The 16,642-nt window shown below is 45.3% G+C and overlaps 1 protein-coding gene across 5 annotated transcripts in view; it reads left to right on the top strand.

Moving 5' to 3' along the window:
- Nucleotides 1-16,642, top strand: part of USP25 (ubiquitin specific peptidase 25) — an 87,501-nt gene that overhangs the window by 47,030 nt on the left and 23,829 nt on the right. Inside the window, exons 14-20 of one of the 5 annotated variants that reach the window (XM_066599111.1) lie at nt 37-239; nt 2,320-2,390; nt 4,235-4,463; nt 7,081-7,281; nt 9,054-9,193; nt 11,380-11,493; nt 16,346-16,441. In XM_066599111.1, coding sequence (XP_066455208.1) covers nt 37-239; nt 2,320-2,390; nt 4,235-4,463; nt 7,081-7,281; nt 9,054-9,193; nt 11,380-11,493; nt 16,346-16,441 — 1,054 coding nt within the window. Of the gene's footprint in view, nt 1-33; nt 240-2,319; nt 2,391-4,234; nt 4,464-7,080; nt 7,282-9,053; nt 9,194-11,379; nt 11,494-16,345; nt 16,442-16,642 lie in introns of all 5 variants that reach the window. The other 4 variants (XM_066599110.1, XM_066599112.1, XM_066599114.1 and 1 more) reach the window with 4 other exon arrangements.

Here is a 16,642-nt window from a genome sequence, read left to right as displayed (position 1 = left end):
CTACTAAGCGCTTAACCATTTGAACCTTTCCAGCAGCACAATGGAACATCAGGGGTCGTCTTCATCCGGGGAGACGCAAGGCAGCCAGCGCACCATCATTCACAAACCCTTCACGCAGTCCCGGATACCTCCGGATTTACCCATGCACCCTGCACCGCGGAACATAACGGACGAGGAGCTGACAGTATTAGAAGGGTGTCTGCATCGGTGGAGGACGGAGGTGGAGACGGACACGAGAGGTGCGTAGGAGGCCTTTACCTTATACGTGTTATGGCCATAGCGGGGGAGTGGAGGGGGGGGGGGGGTCACACAAGATGGGTTTACTGTCTGAGCCTCCTTATTCAGCCCAGGGAAAAGCGGCATCCAGTTTTCTGGCCACTGCTCATTCCGCTTTTGCTCTTCTGATCAGCCTTGAGTACTTCTAGAATGGCCTTCAATCTTAGGAGGCTTCACTTAGGCGATAGAAACGCGTAAGATTTTAGCATTGGGAGACGCTCAAATCTCGCACCTTCTTTTCAGGGATGTTTTCCTGCCTGGAACCACGATGCGATGCAGTAAACAAATCGCGGCATGTTCTGTCTTGTATGTGATCTCTCAGCGCCCATTGTTATCAGTGGGGCCGGGGGCAGCGTCTCACCACATTCTAGGCACACGCCATACGAGAAAATCCGCTATCCTCCGCCGCAGCTGACCTCCCTGGTGGCGGATTGCCATTTTTCCGAAGTGATGCGAGGCTCATATAAAACCGCCTCGCTTTCCTAGGAAATTCACGTGGTGCGGAGCGCGATGTGGGGGCGGGATTCATGGCCCCATATTGGGCTCGCCACCATGTGAAGTTAGCCTTGGGTGCTTTTACACGTAACGGTTTATCATTTCCACGAGTGAACGATGTCCGAGCTCTGCAGCCTGTTTACACGGATGGATGAATCGTTCAGCCATCCATATTCTCTGTACCAGTAAATGAGAACGACCGATCGAGCCGGATGTAAACCGAATGATCCAACTAGGATTTTCGTGCCTGCATGAAATGAACAATAAGCGAATAAATTGGCTTCGTTCACACTGAACAATTATCGTTAAAATTTGACCGATCTAGCAATTCATTTTTATTTGAACGCACTTTTTTTTACATTGTGGTCGGTGGAGAATGAATGCGAACAAAAACCCTTTAGTTGTTCTATTTTACAAGTTAACAAATCAGTTTTTCTTTGCTGTCAAAACGGAATAGAGAAAAGTTTTTTTTACCAAAAAAAAAAAACAAACTCTAATGTTTCCGTTTTTGGACAGATTTGTCTTACGGATTTGTCAAATGAAGAGATGAACCCGCCTTTTTCGTCTTTTTCAGTGATACCAGTTTTTTTAATTACCGTATATACTCGAGTATAAGCCGCTTTTTTTTTTTTCAGCACATTTTTTATGCTGAAGAAGGCCCCCTCTGCTTATACTTGAGTGAGCTAGACTAGGTAAAAAAAACGAAACGCAATACTCACCTCGCAGCCGGCAGCCACGATGGTCTCCCTGGTGGTGCCGCAAGCTGCTCTGTAATCCTCTTTGCTGTCATCTCTCTCTGCTAAAAGGGGCTTTGAATTCCCCCGCCGTCAGCAAGTAAGCGCTGTGAATGGATTGAGCGCCAGCCAATCGCAGCTGGCAATTGATGAGCCAATCACAGCCATTCAGTGAATCTTAAAGGGGTTGTTCCACTTCTAGCAGTCTTGCTGCAGAAAGCAGACAGCTCCGTACATTACACAGTGACCCAGGTTGGCACTTCAGGATGAGTATCATTCACTTCAGTAGGACTCAGCCTGCAGTACCAACCTGTGCCACTGCACAATTTACGGAGCTGTCTGCTTCCTGCAGCAAAATAACTCTGAAGTGGGACAACCCCTAGGACCTGTCATGTCCTCTGCTGATTCTATTGCAGCTTTTCTTTTGCCTCTACCATTCCGCCCACTCCCCAACCCCACATCCTCCCGCATCGCCTATTTTAGGTTTGGCTCTTGGCGCTTTGAACCCGTTATGTGGACAGTCTGTCTCCACCGCTCACTGTCTATCAAATTTGACATCATTCATTGACGGTGAACGGAGAAAACCGCCCACTTGACGGATTCAGAGTACTTAGAGCCGAATCTCACAGAGGTCAATAGGGGGAGGAGCAGAGAGAAAGGAAAAGCTGTACTAGTCATATAGCCGCCCCCGCTGCCCTGAGGCTGTCACGGCTCTTTGTTAATAGGCCTTTCTTATATATGGCGCAGAATTACAGATGCTAATGACTTAAAATTGAATCAATTTGCCGTAAACCGTCTTTATTTATGTTTTCAGACTTGCAGGACAGCATAGGTAGAATCCATCGGACCATCGAGCTCATGTATTCGGACAAGTTGATGACACAAGTAAGTGATTCCCCTGTGGTGTTCTATAGCCGGATGTATACATGTCTGCGCGTACTTTTTTTTTTTTTTTTCTTAAAGACCCATTTAGATCCATGAATATAATGGGCCGTGCTTTTATTTATTTTTTTTCGTTTGGAGGGTGTTATTAGAAAATGAGTTATTGTATAAATCGGGTTTTAGTGTCCATCTTTTTTCAAGAATAGTTTGTTTTGTTTTGTTTTTTTTGTTTTTTTAAAGGGACACTTCAGCAAAAACCCTTTTTTTTATTGCCTGCCCCCTCAAGTGATTGCCTTTCACATTTTGAAGGTCTTCTCTGTGTATTCCAGACCCTTCCCTGCAGTGTAGCCCCCTGTCTGATGCCTGTCAGGCACCATCTTGATTTTTTTTACTTTCACTTTCAATCAATCCCATGATGCATCAGCAGAGCCTTAGCTGAGGCTATACCATTTTTGCCTGCAGGGTGTGACAGTTTAAATTATCATTACCTTTTTATAATCGCCTAAAAAAAAGCTACAGCTCATAATTATACAGTCAGGATGACGAGCTGTCATCTCCTCTATTATACCTGTGTGACAGAAACTGTGAGCCTAATCAGTAACTGTGGCAGGAGTGTCTGTGTCCTCATCAACAGTTTCAGCGGTAGAGCCATGTAATATCATCAAACATACTAAGAAATTGACTAGAAAGTGAATTTATAACCCCAAGTAGATCTAAGCCGGTCAGAACTGGGATCACATGACCATCTGAGGAAAAAGGCAGGAGTTTCAGACAGAAAAAAAACTTCTCATCTGTCATCTCATTATCATCGCAGGCAGGATTTTGCATGGTTCTTTGCGTTACCCAGGAAACACCACGGGGAGGTAACCATGCAGCATTTCCTTTATATAAAATGACATCGGGAAGTGAGAGAATTAGATTCCGTACGTAAAATTTGCACGCTAATTCTTTGGCACTTAGAATTGAATAATCAAGTTGGGACCCATTAGCTTTTCCTATTTATGACCTAATCAATGCTCCTGCCAAATTTCAAGTTTCTATGACACCAGAAAGTGAGAAAAATACATTCCGTACGTAAAATTTGGACGCTAATTCTTTTGCGCTTAGAATTGAATAATCGAGTTGGGCCCCATTAACTTTTCCTATTTATGACATAATCAATGCTCGTGCCAAATGTCAAGTTTCTATGACACCGGGAAGTGAGAGAATTAGATTCTGTACGTAAAATTTGGATGCTAATTCTTTGGCGCTTAGAATTGAATAATCGAGTTGGGACCCAATTACTTTTCCTGTTTTGCACATAATCAGTGCTCGTGCCAAATTTCATGTTTCTACGACATCGGGAAGTTGGAGAATTAGTGGCCAGCCAGTCAGCCAGTGAGGGCTTTCGTCTTTATAGACAGATAGATAACACAGGATCCAGCATTCACAATAGGTGATGTCACAGCTCACCTCCTCCCCCTCCCTACACAAAGCATGCCCACAACACTCTCCCATTGAAATCAATGGACCCCTCTTTTCCATTGTGTTTTATTGCCCCGGAGTCTGCTGTGAAGCTTTTCTCTAAAAGCGGTTTACTGCAGTTCAGGCAAGACGGCCGCCCCCCATAGTCATGTACAGACAAAAAAATCTACAATCAGAAAATAAAAACAGATTAGAAATGCTTCATGTGTTGGTTTAAATTGGTAAACAAAAATATATAGGTGATACATTCCTATAAATTGGGAACGTCCGACGACTCCATGAGATGGCAGCCAAATGCTCTTGGTTGCTTCGTTGCCTTCTCAGATCCCGTCCGCTACTTTTGTTCGCAGGTGAAGCCAAGGTGACCTTTTAATGTCTTTTAGGTTCCTTACCGGTTACATGCGGTGTTGGTGCACGAAGGACAAGCCAACGCGGGTCACTACTGGGCCTATATATTCGACCACAATGAGAAGCGGTGGATGAAATACAACGACATCTCTGTGACTAAGTCGTCGTGGGAGGAGCTGGAGCGCGATTCCTTCGGGGGCTACAGGAACGCCAGTGCCTACTGTCTGATGTACATAAACGATGGAGAGCAGCATCTGATACAAGGTAATTGTAGGGTAGGAGTGAAGACTAGCGTGTCCATGGTGGCTACCAAGGTGAGACCGCGGACTCAGGACGCCACACACGATAGTCTTGGAGGTAGAAGACCTGATGGAGCTCCTTTTTATAAGTCTTCGTTCTGTGAAAGATGTGCAGATTGTATATAAAAGTACAGCGCAGATAAAAACGTATCAAAATCGTATCTAAAACGGATGCAAATCGCAAAAACATCGTAAGGACGTGAAAATTACATAGAAAAGCGTCTTCCAAAACTCTAAATCACACTTGTGCATGTGTGCACATAGCCGAAGGAGACCCAGAAACACGTCTTCTCTGCACTCCCTCACCTCGCCCCCCAACCCGCTGACTGCTTAGACGTGTAGTCCACTTTGACCACAGCATCTAAACCGTTAACTGCCGTGATCAGAGCTAACCTGATGGTGGCAGTTACCGGTGGCTGCCAGAACCAGCTGATAGCTGCCAGCTATGGAGCAGATTCTGCTACTGCGCCCGCTTCCTACGCACTTCAGGTCCGTCGAATACCTATAAAGGTCCTGCAGTCCTGAAGTGGTTATAGCAAAGGCAGTAAATTCTGCATTTAGGTACGCCGTAGGAGGGCCGTGCTATTAGTGACCAGGATACTTTGCACATAGGAAGGGGTTAAAGATTATCCCAAATATTGCCAAACCTTCTCCAGTTTTTTTTCTCTCAACCCAAAAGCAGTTTTCTCACTCAGCCCTGACCGGTGTAAAGCCACAGAATATTTCTCATGTTGTCAAAACCCCTCTTGGGATCATCGGCTAAGAAGGATGGGGGGGAAAGGGGGTAGATACATAAAAATGTAATATAAATTGACATGCCAGCGATTTTCTGCCTTTGACAAGCCGAGGAACGGATGTTCTCCTTTGAGCAAAAATCAAGTAGAATTACATTGATACGGTGCGAGGGGGATTCTAGTTGGGACACAGCAGACGTTGACAGACATGGCCGCAGCAGCCATGTTCTAGTATGACTTAGGCAATTAACCATTTGAATTCTGATAGTGGCACCTAAACGTCCTGACGGAGGAAGAGAGCGCCCTCTGCCTCTCGAATGGCCCCTCTGCAAGGAGATCACGAGTTTGGGTGTTATGGCAGTTTTGGCCCAAGGCTGCCACGTATTTCTGCCTATTAAAGGGGTTGTCCCGCGCCGAAACGTTTTTGTTTTTTTTTCAACAGTTCGGCGCGAGACAAACCCGATGCAGGGACTTAAAAAAAAAAAACCGCACAGCGCTTACCTGAATCCCCGCGCTCCGGTGACTTCTTACTTACCCGGTGAAGATGGCCGCCGGGATCTTCTCCCTCGGTGGACCGCAGGGCTTCTGTGCGGTCCATTGCCGATTCCAGCCTCCTGATTGGCTGGAATCGGCACAGGGCGGAGCTACACGGAGCCGCTCTCCGGCACGAGCGGCCCCATTGAGAAAAGAAGAAGACCAGACTGCGCAAGCGCGTCTAATCCGGCAATTAGACACTGAAAATTAGACGGCACCATGGAGACGGGGACGCTAGCAACGGAGCAGGTAAGTGAATAACTTCTGTATGGCTCATATTTAATGCACAACGTACATTACAAAGTGCATTAATATGGCCATACAGAAGTGTATAGACCCACTTGCTTTCGCGGGACAACCCCTTTAAGCATTGTCTATGGCAGCGCTTAATAGAATGCCTGCCAAGATATATTACAAGGCAATACTGAAGTATATGACATAAGCGGTCTAACAATCGCTAGGTCAAGTCTCCTAGAGGGAGAAAAATAAGTCAAATTAAGCTTTTAATATTATTTGTGATTATAATAAAGTTATATTGACCCCATCGATCGCTCATCTGAGTACGGTTTCCATTCCAGCTCGGGGCGGTTTATGGGTTATATAGAAAACATACGGAGTCCGCACACCCCTTACTAATTACAGCCAGTTGGGCACAACGCTCAGGCAAACTCTTCTGCCGATTTGGTTTTAGCAATCTGTGAGGGTCTTAGCACCAGGACCCCCAACAAGTCACTACTTCTGATGTCACTATGACCTGTATTCTTGCATGAGGAATCTATATTGACATGGATTCCTTATAGGAAAATGCGCGGGGTGTAAATTCTCCACCATGCATGTCTGCACAAGTTCAGGTTTGTACCTTTGCGAAAACCGGAGTGTGTTTTAGATCGATGTATGTAAAAGGGTGAAATTGGGGGTGAAAATTTGGCGTCCTTTCCAAAACATAATGAACATACAAGGCATGCTGTTTTTTTGTTTTTTTTTCCTCCCCGCACTGAGTTTTTGTACTACATACGGATTGTGTTATTGAAACCGGAGTCTGAACTTACCCTAACCTAGGCCAGTTTCACATGAGCGTATTGGAGGCGCATTTACCTGACTGCCCTGCACCGACCGCGGGTCTACAGATCCGAACTCTGAGCATTATAGGACTCCATGATGATGTGCCGTCAGGCCGGTACACCCTCAGTCGGCTGGGACCCTCATCCATATTACAGATGCACAAGTACGCTTGTGTTACACCGGCTTTAGGTTTTCACAATGGTTCCAATTGCTTGTTTTTGCACTAAAAGATCTTCCTTTATGTTGTTGCAGAGGAGTACGATAAGGAGACGGGGCAGGTGCTTGCCGGGATGGACACCTTACCCCCTGACCTAAAGGAATTTGTCAAGGAAGACAACAGGAGGTTTGATAAGGAACTTGAAGAGTGGGACAAGGAGCAGCTCCGGAAAGCCGAGCAAGAGAAGATGCTGCTCGCTCAGAAGACCTTAAAGCCGACTCTGTCTGCAGCTCCCGGTACAGTAACAGAATGCTACATGTAGCCGCAGTCACACCGGCCGGTTTTGATACAGTTTTATAGTTAAAGCTGGAATTGGATTAAAAATTGAGGCCTATATTCTGTAATGGCAACTATTACTTTAAGCCATGTTCACGCGATGGATTAACTGGGTCGGGCGCCGTATTAGTCGTACACGGCTGCCAAAGTTTAATTTTTTTTTTTTATGTAAGAAGCGTGCAGACAAAGCTGGAGCGCCCTCTACTACCGCTATGCAGCCATGGCAATACCCATTTCCCTCGTACCTTCCTAGCAATCTTACAGAATGGGCTGATAAATCATTGAAAAAATGCTTAGAATTGCTCATTCGGTACATAGAAAATGTAAATGACTGTGTTACACTTCAAATGACGTGTGTGCTAACTGCTCGTTCCTCTTTATCTCCCCTGCTGCGTCCTTTTGCTTTGTTCTAGTAGCCATGCTATGTCCCTCCCACCCCCTCTCCTCCTTCACGTTAAAGGGGCTTCCCAGGACTTTTAGGCCGGGCTCAAGCAAAGTGATTGGGTTCCGCCTGCAGATTTCTGCAGCCAAAGACCTGCGATTTGTGGAAAATTGCGAATAATCACGGATGCGAGTGGTTTTCCACTTAAATAAATTACCTGAAAGCGCTGCGTAATAAGTTGGCGCTATACAAATAACAAGTCCCTTTCTACATGGGTGACAACCTACCGCTATCATTTCATCACACCTCAAACAATAAGCATCATCAGAGAAAACCTGGCAGTAACTTTAGAGTTCCTGTTGCAGCGCCTCCACTGGAAAAGTGATGTTTTTTTATGGTTCCCATTGAAATCAATCTGTGTAATGCATGGGTGTGCTGAGTCCAAACAGAGGGAGACACAAGATTTGTAGCTGTTCTGCAGTTGGAATAATTAATGGAGGTGGTTTACTAGACAAATCCTTTAAAGTACAGAGGTTTTAAGTTTTCTAAGCTACACACGTTCCCCTTAGCCTCATTTACTGCTGTTTGCACCCTGTTTCATGACTGTAAGGTCTGATTTTCAAGGTGGTCTTCCCCATTGTTCTTCTGTCTGCAATCCACTTTCAGAGAGGGGGCGTGTAATGAGCCTAGTATTCTGCCAGTAGTTCACTGTCCTGACTTCCTTGCCTTTACTTCCCATGTTGCATTGCACAGTCTCTGGTCCAATCTGCAGTATCTGATATATATCAGTATATCCACCCCTCTGCTCTCCCAGGATGATCAAGCATTCGGAGACATTCTGGCCAAATGCCCCTATACTTTGTGTATAGTGTGTACATATATCCACACACTGAAATGGCAGTAGAGGCAGAGACCGTGTAGATCCTTATCACAGTGTCTGCAGATCTGTCAGCCTGTGCAGGGAAACTGCCTATGAAGATAGCGTCTCCCCCTATTGCTATGGAAAGCTCTGTGTCCATGTTACTACAGAAGCTTTGTATCTAATGACAGACAGTGGATTGCAGAGAAGCTGGAAGGGAGACTTTTTTTTTGCTGCCACTTCAAATGTGATAAAACAACATTTTTAATGCAAGTATATTACAGAAATGATGAGACAAACACAAGCCAGGAGATGAACAGAGGTTGTCTGAAAAGTCAGTGCCCCTTTAAATAGACTCCATGACCCGTGTGCAGAGCCACCTTTACATGGTCGGAGTTATCATTGGGATATCCTGTTTCAACTATGGGGACGCATGAGCCAAGTTTCTTACCTAGAATGAATTACTAGAACTGTTCATGTTGTATTCGTAGCTCCAGTGAAAGACCCGGAGTACATGGAGCAGCCCACCCGAGCCGAGCTGTCCACAGAGACTAACGATGAAACCACTAGTGCAATCTCCCAGGCCGTCACCGAGTCTGAAGACAAAGGTCCGGAGGCCGTCCTGCAAACGGTTAGAGTAACATTCATAAAACTGCCCTTTAAATTCTGTGTTTTCAATGACGAGCGCAAAGGCCGTGTATGAAATGCTTCGGGCTGGCACACGGGGCCTGCGTGCAATGAACAGAATCCCTTTATGGTCAGCGCTCCAGGGGGGTCGGAGTGTGGGCATGCTTCTTGACCATCTATGTTGGTGCGACATCTTCATTTGTAAGATGTGAAGGCAAAAGCCCCTGCTGATACAAGGAACGTCCTATAGAAAGCTTTCATTCTTGTATCCGTTCTGCATTCATGTCTCTCGACAAGCGTTGACTTCTCTGCGTTTTTTGGAACAGCAGATTAAAACACATCTTTGTATCCAAAATGGTTTCTTAAAGCCGAAGTTCACTCAGAACTTTGTAGTTCATGTTTATCATTGGCCCATTAGGCTCTTTCACCCCAGTTTAAAGGGTAAGGGTGGGTATCGTTTCTCCTTAGAGAGAGCACCTAGAAGGTAGGAGGAGACTTATAAGGCCGTCCACGCTTCTCTGGGAAAATATGCAAATGGGGAGGTGGGACAATGACCTTACAGCGCCACCTATTAGAAAGCAGCATTCCTGCAAGCCAATGTCAGGCCTTGTAACAATGATGAGGATATGAGCCAAAGCCAGAGTCTTCTCCAGCCGGGAAAGTTAACCATGTACAAACAGATTATTTTGGGGTGCTCTCTTAATTTCACTAGTGATCCAGGAAGCTGAGACATAAGGAGCTGTTTGACTACTTACTAGAGAGATGGTTTTCTGTCAACATGCTGTGGTAGAGACATGGAAAAAAAACTTAGATCACCATTCTTTATCCCTGCTTTGTACCAAGTTAAAGAATTAAAGTGACCCTTCGGTCCCAGTGACAAACTTTGCCCAGGAGTTAGGGGGCATATTTTATCCCCAGATCAGGTCGTCTCTTTAAAATTGGCTTTGTTTTTCCTTGCAGAACCAATATTCTGCATATTTGGGTTTTGAGTTAGGGATATTTCATTTTATATGATTATAAACTAAGACATCTGATCTCTATGCGGTCTAACCTCTGTCATCCACTGACTCCTTGAACAAAGGGTCACGGCCCCTTTGGCTTTTCTTCTACTCATTGCCATTTTTGGTCCATGTGGGGCTACTTTGGAGTACCTGGCACACTTGGCAGTGGCACAGGGGCAGAGAATCCAAAGGGGCTGTGAATCATTCATTTTAGTCTCCAAGAGCTGGCATCAGCAGATCATGCATTGTCCGCGTATTCTAGCTATGCCCTGTGCTTACTAAAACTGGCGAGAGCCAACCATGCCACTACTGCATCGGATCCACAAAGCTATTCTCATAAACACATCATTTAGATGGAATTTGGGTAATTCCTGCTGTACAGGTAGGTGGTGATGGGGATGTACAGAATGGACTACATGTTCAAGCTAACAGACTCCCTGGCGTCACGGTCCCACGCAGGAGCCGCTGTCCCCATTGCTCCAATCCCAGGAGAGGCTGCAGCGGTCATGTGTTAGTCATTTTGTGCATAACCGCTGGAGCTGGTGATTAGCTGACCAGTCATGTATGATTCATGGCAGAATCTCCACTGGAGCCTGTGATTGGCTGAGCCGTCACATGGCAGCTTTTTCTGGCTTCAGCAATAGTAAGATGAGTTCTGCAGACTCTGCTGGGGTCAGAGCAGTAGGGACCCGGGGCTCCTGCCCTGGACCAGGGGAACATTTAAGAGGTAAGAGCGGCTTATTTATCTGTTTTATCACATTTACTTTCCCATTATAAACTATGTTGCCAAAAGTATTGTGACCCCCCCCCCCCCCCCCCCCCCCCCCACCACCACCACCACCAATCCTGTGTGCTGTCAGGTGAAGGGGATGTGTAAATCGGAATTTCATCACCTTGTATGTGCATCCCAATACTTTTGGCAACATAGTATATATATTGTTTTGAGTTCTGGAAAATCCCTTTGAATAGGGCTGTAGAGTTGCAATACCAGGTGCAGCCCGTGGATAAGAGTGGCGCTGTTTCTGGAAGGAATGTTCTACAACCTTATTAACGGTAAAATCTGTAAAGAAATCTATAGCATACATTCTCATCATATCCTAGAGCTGAATATCGCTTTGTACTATGGGAAGGGTTTTGCTCTAACCTGTTAACGTAGCTAACTGTATTCCCGTCATCTCTTTCTCTGCAGCCCACTGATAACACCCCAGTCCCAGCAGCTCCTAGCCAGCGAGTTGTGGAGGTGGCGATCCCTCACATAGGGACTTTTGTTATTGAGTCAGAGGAGGGGGGTTATGACGATGAGGTACTATGATTTTTTTTTTCTTCCTATTTTGGCTGCTCAGCGCCCCTCTGTGCCATCTCTTCCCTCTCCCTGGCGCTTTTTTGTTTTGCTGCCTGACTCACTGTTCCACTGTGGCATGCCAAACAAATCTCAACTAATGTGGTACTAGCGTATGCAAATCATCGGGCATTGCTCATATGGGTGCTAGGGCTAAGACTGCATGCTTCATGTCAAAAAGTGACACTTGATTCTGCTTGGGACGTTTATTCTTAACACTTTCTCCTTTTTTTTCCCAATGCATTTTAATGCAGTTGCATTACTACTTGTGCGAGAGAGCAACAGCGCAATAACCAGTTTGTGGCCCAGTCTTGGGTTTTGACTTGTTTTGGCATTTTTGTGAAATTTTCCTTAAAGCCTACTTAATGTTTCAAATTACATTTTTGGAAAAAGCTGTTGAGTATATTCCTCATGTGCAACGCCATAGGCCATTATATTACTTGTATCCTTTATTTTTCCTTATTTTCCACCTTCTGCCACTGGTATATTGGATTCTCAGTTCTCTCTGAACTGGTAGGAGGAGCCTTGCTGCTGTGCTTTGTTCTATAGACTGTTCACAGTGAACTATAAATTCTGCTCTGTCTGTAATCCACACATAGACATAACATCATCACGTAGGACAGTATACACCAGGACTGAGCAGTGGAGAAACAGCAGTAAATAACCCACCCTTAGCTCTGACATGAGGTCTGTGTGTGCCTCTCGCCTACTTCACCTCCCCTTCCTCTCTGCTCTCATAAACTTCAATGAACATGATGACTCATCCTGCTTTTCCACTTCCTGTCCTGCTGTCTCCAGTAGTACACTTGGCAGTGGACTGCAAGTTAGGAGGAAGGGAGACCCCTATTGGCCAGCACTGTAGAGTGATTTTTCAGCACTAAAACATCATTTTAGGTAAATAAAGTAATTGGCAGGATTTAAGTTATCACGGTGGCTATCATAGAAGCGCAAGTTGTCTGAAAAGTTAGTGTCAATTTAAAGAGGTTTTCTCACTAAAGATATATTTATGCCTTATACACATGACGGGGATAAGTGTGTGGTCGCTGAGGGTCTGACTGCTGGGACCTCCAGGGATTCTGAGACTAGTGCACCCGATTGCTCCATGTGAATAGAGTGGCAGTGCGCTTGCTCAACCATGGCTCCATTCACTTCTGTGGGCTGGAGATCTCTGAACGCATCGATCTCTAAATGAAAGCTGGGGCGATCAAGTGTGTGCACTGCCACTCCATTTACATGGGGCATTCGGATGCGCCAGTCTTGAGATCTCTGGGGGTTCCAGCAGTTGGACCCCCAGTGATAGGGAACAAAGGTCTTTTGGGTTCAGCTGTACACAAAATTTTCTTGTGAAATAAGAAATGTAATCATTTAGCAAAAAAGAAAAATGGGGGGAAAAAATTTTCTATAGCGTAAAAATATTATAAAAGTCTTAGTGAGGGTCTGGCAGCTGGGATGTCTACCAATCCATGCCAACACTAAAACCTAATGAAGTACATGGTAGAGAGGCAAGTCAAGAGAAGCGTGTCCATTCGACCAGTGTAAACACGTTGGTCAAGCAAGTGGTGGAATAAAGAGGCAAGTAGTACAACATAGTAGCCCAACCACTTACCCTCCACCACCCCACTATGATCTCAGCTGGCACACCCCTGTGTGAATGACTAATGGAAACACCTGAAATTGTGACCGCAAGTCTAGTACTGACCTAAGCTACTAAGCCGAGTTACTTGACTAATGTTAACAAAGCATAACCATTAATGTAGACTAGTCACTCTTGGATTGTCCATTCTTTCAAATCCATAGATGTCACAGAACCTTCAAGAGGTTTATTTTTCTCTTCATCCAGTCCACACTTTTTAGGATAGTCTGAAGAAGGGGGTATAATATTTGTAGAATAGTCTGAAGAGGAGGTATAATGTTTCTCCTTGTGGAGAGCACCACAAGAGTATAGGGAGTATTATAGGTCATGCAATGCTCCATGGGGGAAAAGTTATGCAAATGAGTGATGGATTAATCCTCCATAGTGCCACCTATTGTAATGTATCTACTCCGTGAGTGAAGATCTGGCCTTATAACCAGACTTGCAACATGAATAGGGATGCAAGCCTCTTTCCTCAGATGGTCATATGTTCTCAGTTCTGACCAGCTCTGCTCTAATTGGGGTTGGGTTCATTTTCTAGTCTGTGTGATGCTATTATATGAACCTGGGACACAAACTGTTCAGACGGGGACACGGCACTCATATCACAGTTACTGATGATAATCACACAGCTCCTGTCACACAGTTATAATAGAGGAGATCACAGCTCATTCTCCTGACTGTATACTTGTGGTCTGTAGCTTATTTAGGTAGATATAGAAGGTAATAATTAAAGTGTCCCCCCAGCAGGCACAAATGGTACAGCATCAGCTAATGCTGTGCTGATGTATCATGGAATTGATGTGAAACTGAGAGTAAACAATCTCGGCATCAAGAAGGTGCTTGATAAGCATCAGACAGGGGCTAAGCTACAGGGAAGTGACTGTCTGTCACACTCTGGAGGTCTCCTCAGGTGAGGGGGCAGGGATGAAAAATGTGTTTTTTTTGGCTGGAATGGCCCTTTAAATGAGAGGATCAGACACCCAATGTGGACAACTAAGCCATTTCCAAATGAGCCTTCTCCTGTAATTCACTTTCGCAGGCATTAGTAAGTACTTGAACATCAGGTCTAGAGCACCATTGATGGTCAGACAACCACTTGGATGCTGTGTCCATGTTGATAATGCTGTAGTTGCTGGGGTTCAAGGAGCTTTTTGGGAAATAGAGATCCTGTATAATGATGCTAAGAATGGCAGTGAAGTTGTGTTGATCCAAATCAGCACATCAATATCTACACAAGTAGTCTCATGTTGCCGTTCTTATTTAGGTTTGGAGTTACGGATGTAGCAAACATTAACTTGACGTTATTGTGTTGTAACTCAACTGCAATGTACTACAGTGCTGTAAATTGAGTTATGATGCACCAGTCATGTTAACGATTGTTACATCCGTAGTTGGACGTTCTGGGGTTATGAGGTCCTATCTAAGTTTGTGGCTACAGCGCTAACTTTTTGACTAACTACTCATTTTTAATATGTGAGCTTTTTTGGTAGCTTAGTTCGCTTGTTTCTGTTATCGACCTGCTTGGGGCTCTACGGGGTCGTGATTTTAAGGGCATGTTCATGCGGTTGAATGTTCACATATTCCGCACTGATATCCGCATAGAATTAGGTTTCCAGTTGAAAACCATGAGAGTCAGAGTTGCCATTCATCAGTACTGAGGGGAAAAAGAAGTGACGTGTCACGTATCGAAGCGGGAACAGTGGCAGATGTGGATTATGTCATCTAATGGGGTTAATCCTCCCGCGGATCCGCAGCATGACAAACTGCAAATCGGTGGGATAAACTTGAATTCAACCTCCTATTTCTGCTAGGGGTTCTGCCAACCGTTCCCTGCTCCACCGTTCATCCTGCCAACGACTGGGTGCAGGCAGGTACAATGCGCTTGCCTACGTTGGGGGACACCCAGAGACCGGAGGAGACCTGCGGAGCGGTTGCCTCCGTGGGAATGCTGATATGAGTGTTTCATCTTGTTACTTTACATTGGAGGCAGTCGTAGGGCACTTTTATGTGTTGGGGCACTAAGGGGGGACCTGTATTGGGGGTGGGGCATCACTGGGGGAGCTATGGGGGGCACTTTGGGAGTTATAAGGGAACGTTTTATTATGAAGTCATTACTGGGGGTGCTAAGGAGGCATCTATGTACATGGGCACTAAGAGGGAATGACTAGTGACACTAAGACCGCTCTCACACAAGCGTCTGCCAGTGCTTACCACACGTTGGCGAATCCCGATGCACTATATAATACGTGCAAAGATGGAGCATGTAGTGTTCTTTTTTGCGTGGGCATTTAGTACGCTGTGTGAGAGAGGCAGCATTCGCTGTAATGTAAAGTTAGTTACTGCGCGTCACATGTGCGATACACTGTAAAAAAAACGCTCATGTGAGAGCCGCCTAAGGGCAAATATGTATAGTGGGGGCATCACTGGGACACTGAGGGGGGCAACACTGGAAGGACTCTCTGTGTGAGGGCACTGAGCGGGATTCTTGACTGTATGGCTGAATTGTTACTATGGAGGCACTAAGGGCCCATCCTTTTGTGTCTAGGGCATTAAGCAGGCATTATTATTGTGTGTCACCCAGAGGGCACTATGAATGGGGGCACCATTATGATTTATTAGAACAAGCCGCTGGATTGCCTAGGGCTAGAGGCAATTTTTCTTCTCCTTTTTTTTGCAGAACCTTACACTGGCAAAAAAACGGCAACAATCTACTTTTTTTTAAAATAATTTCATAATTATCACGTTCTAGTGAACTTTTTATTTTTTGCTACTATTACATAATTTTGTGGTCCTTGTAGTATTTTTCTATGGCAAATATTCAAGGTATGGAAAATAAAAATCCCTGTAGCGCTCTCTCCGTTACTTCCTGTCTGATATGTAATAATCTCACCACTTTCACGCGCCCGTCGCCTTCCCGGGTAATGGCGTTCTGCGTGTCACTGGTTACTGCTCTCGGGGTCTCATCCTGCATGTGCCGGCCGCAGCCACCGGTGATGTCCCCCTCAGTCACTCCTCTCATTCATCTCCTCCATTAACATGACCCCGTGTATCGCTAGCCGACCCTCACCCGCAGATGCATGTGGCCGCTTGCTGCTTAATACCTGCGGCTTTTGTTTTTTGCATGCTTATGATGGATTTCACTAATATGATGATGAATAAACCTTGAATCCTCTGTGGCAGGTCATGATGACCCCAAACATGCAAGGCATTATCATGGCCATAGGTAAATCCCGGAATGTGTATGACAGGTGTGGGCCCGAGGCGGGCTTCTTTAAGGTACAGACTATAATCATCTTCTTCTCATTTGCCGTCAGCTTTTTTTTGTGTTTTGACTATTTTATGTTGCCTTTTCTCTGCTTTTTACTGTCATAGTCAAGTGTGGATTTTGTGTTTTATCGACAACACATCACATTATCAGACTAAGGCCGCTTTCACACGGGCGACAAAATCTCGCGGTGCGACAGCGCTACATATCTC

This window comes from Eleutherodactylus coqui, chromosome 4 (assembly GCF_035609145.1).
Source record: "Eleutherodactylus coqui strain aEleCoq1 chromosome 4, aEleCoq1.hap1, whole genome shotgun sequence".
Lineage (NCBI taxonomy): Eukaryota > Metazoa > Chordata > Amphibia > Anura > Eleutherodactylidae > Eleutherodactylus > Eleutherodactylus coqui.
Note: the sequence above shows the minus strand (reverse complement) of the source record. Positions and strands in the feature narration are given on the sequence as shown.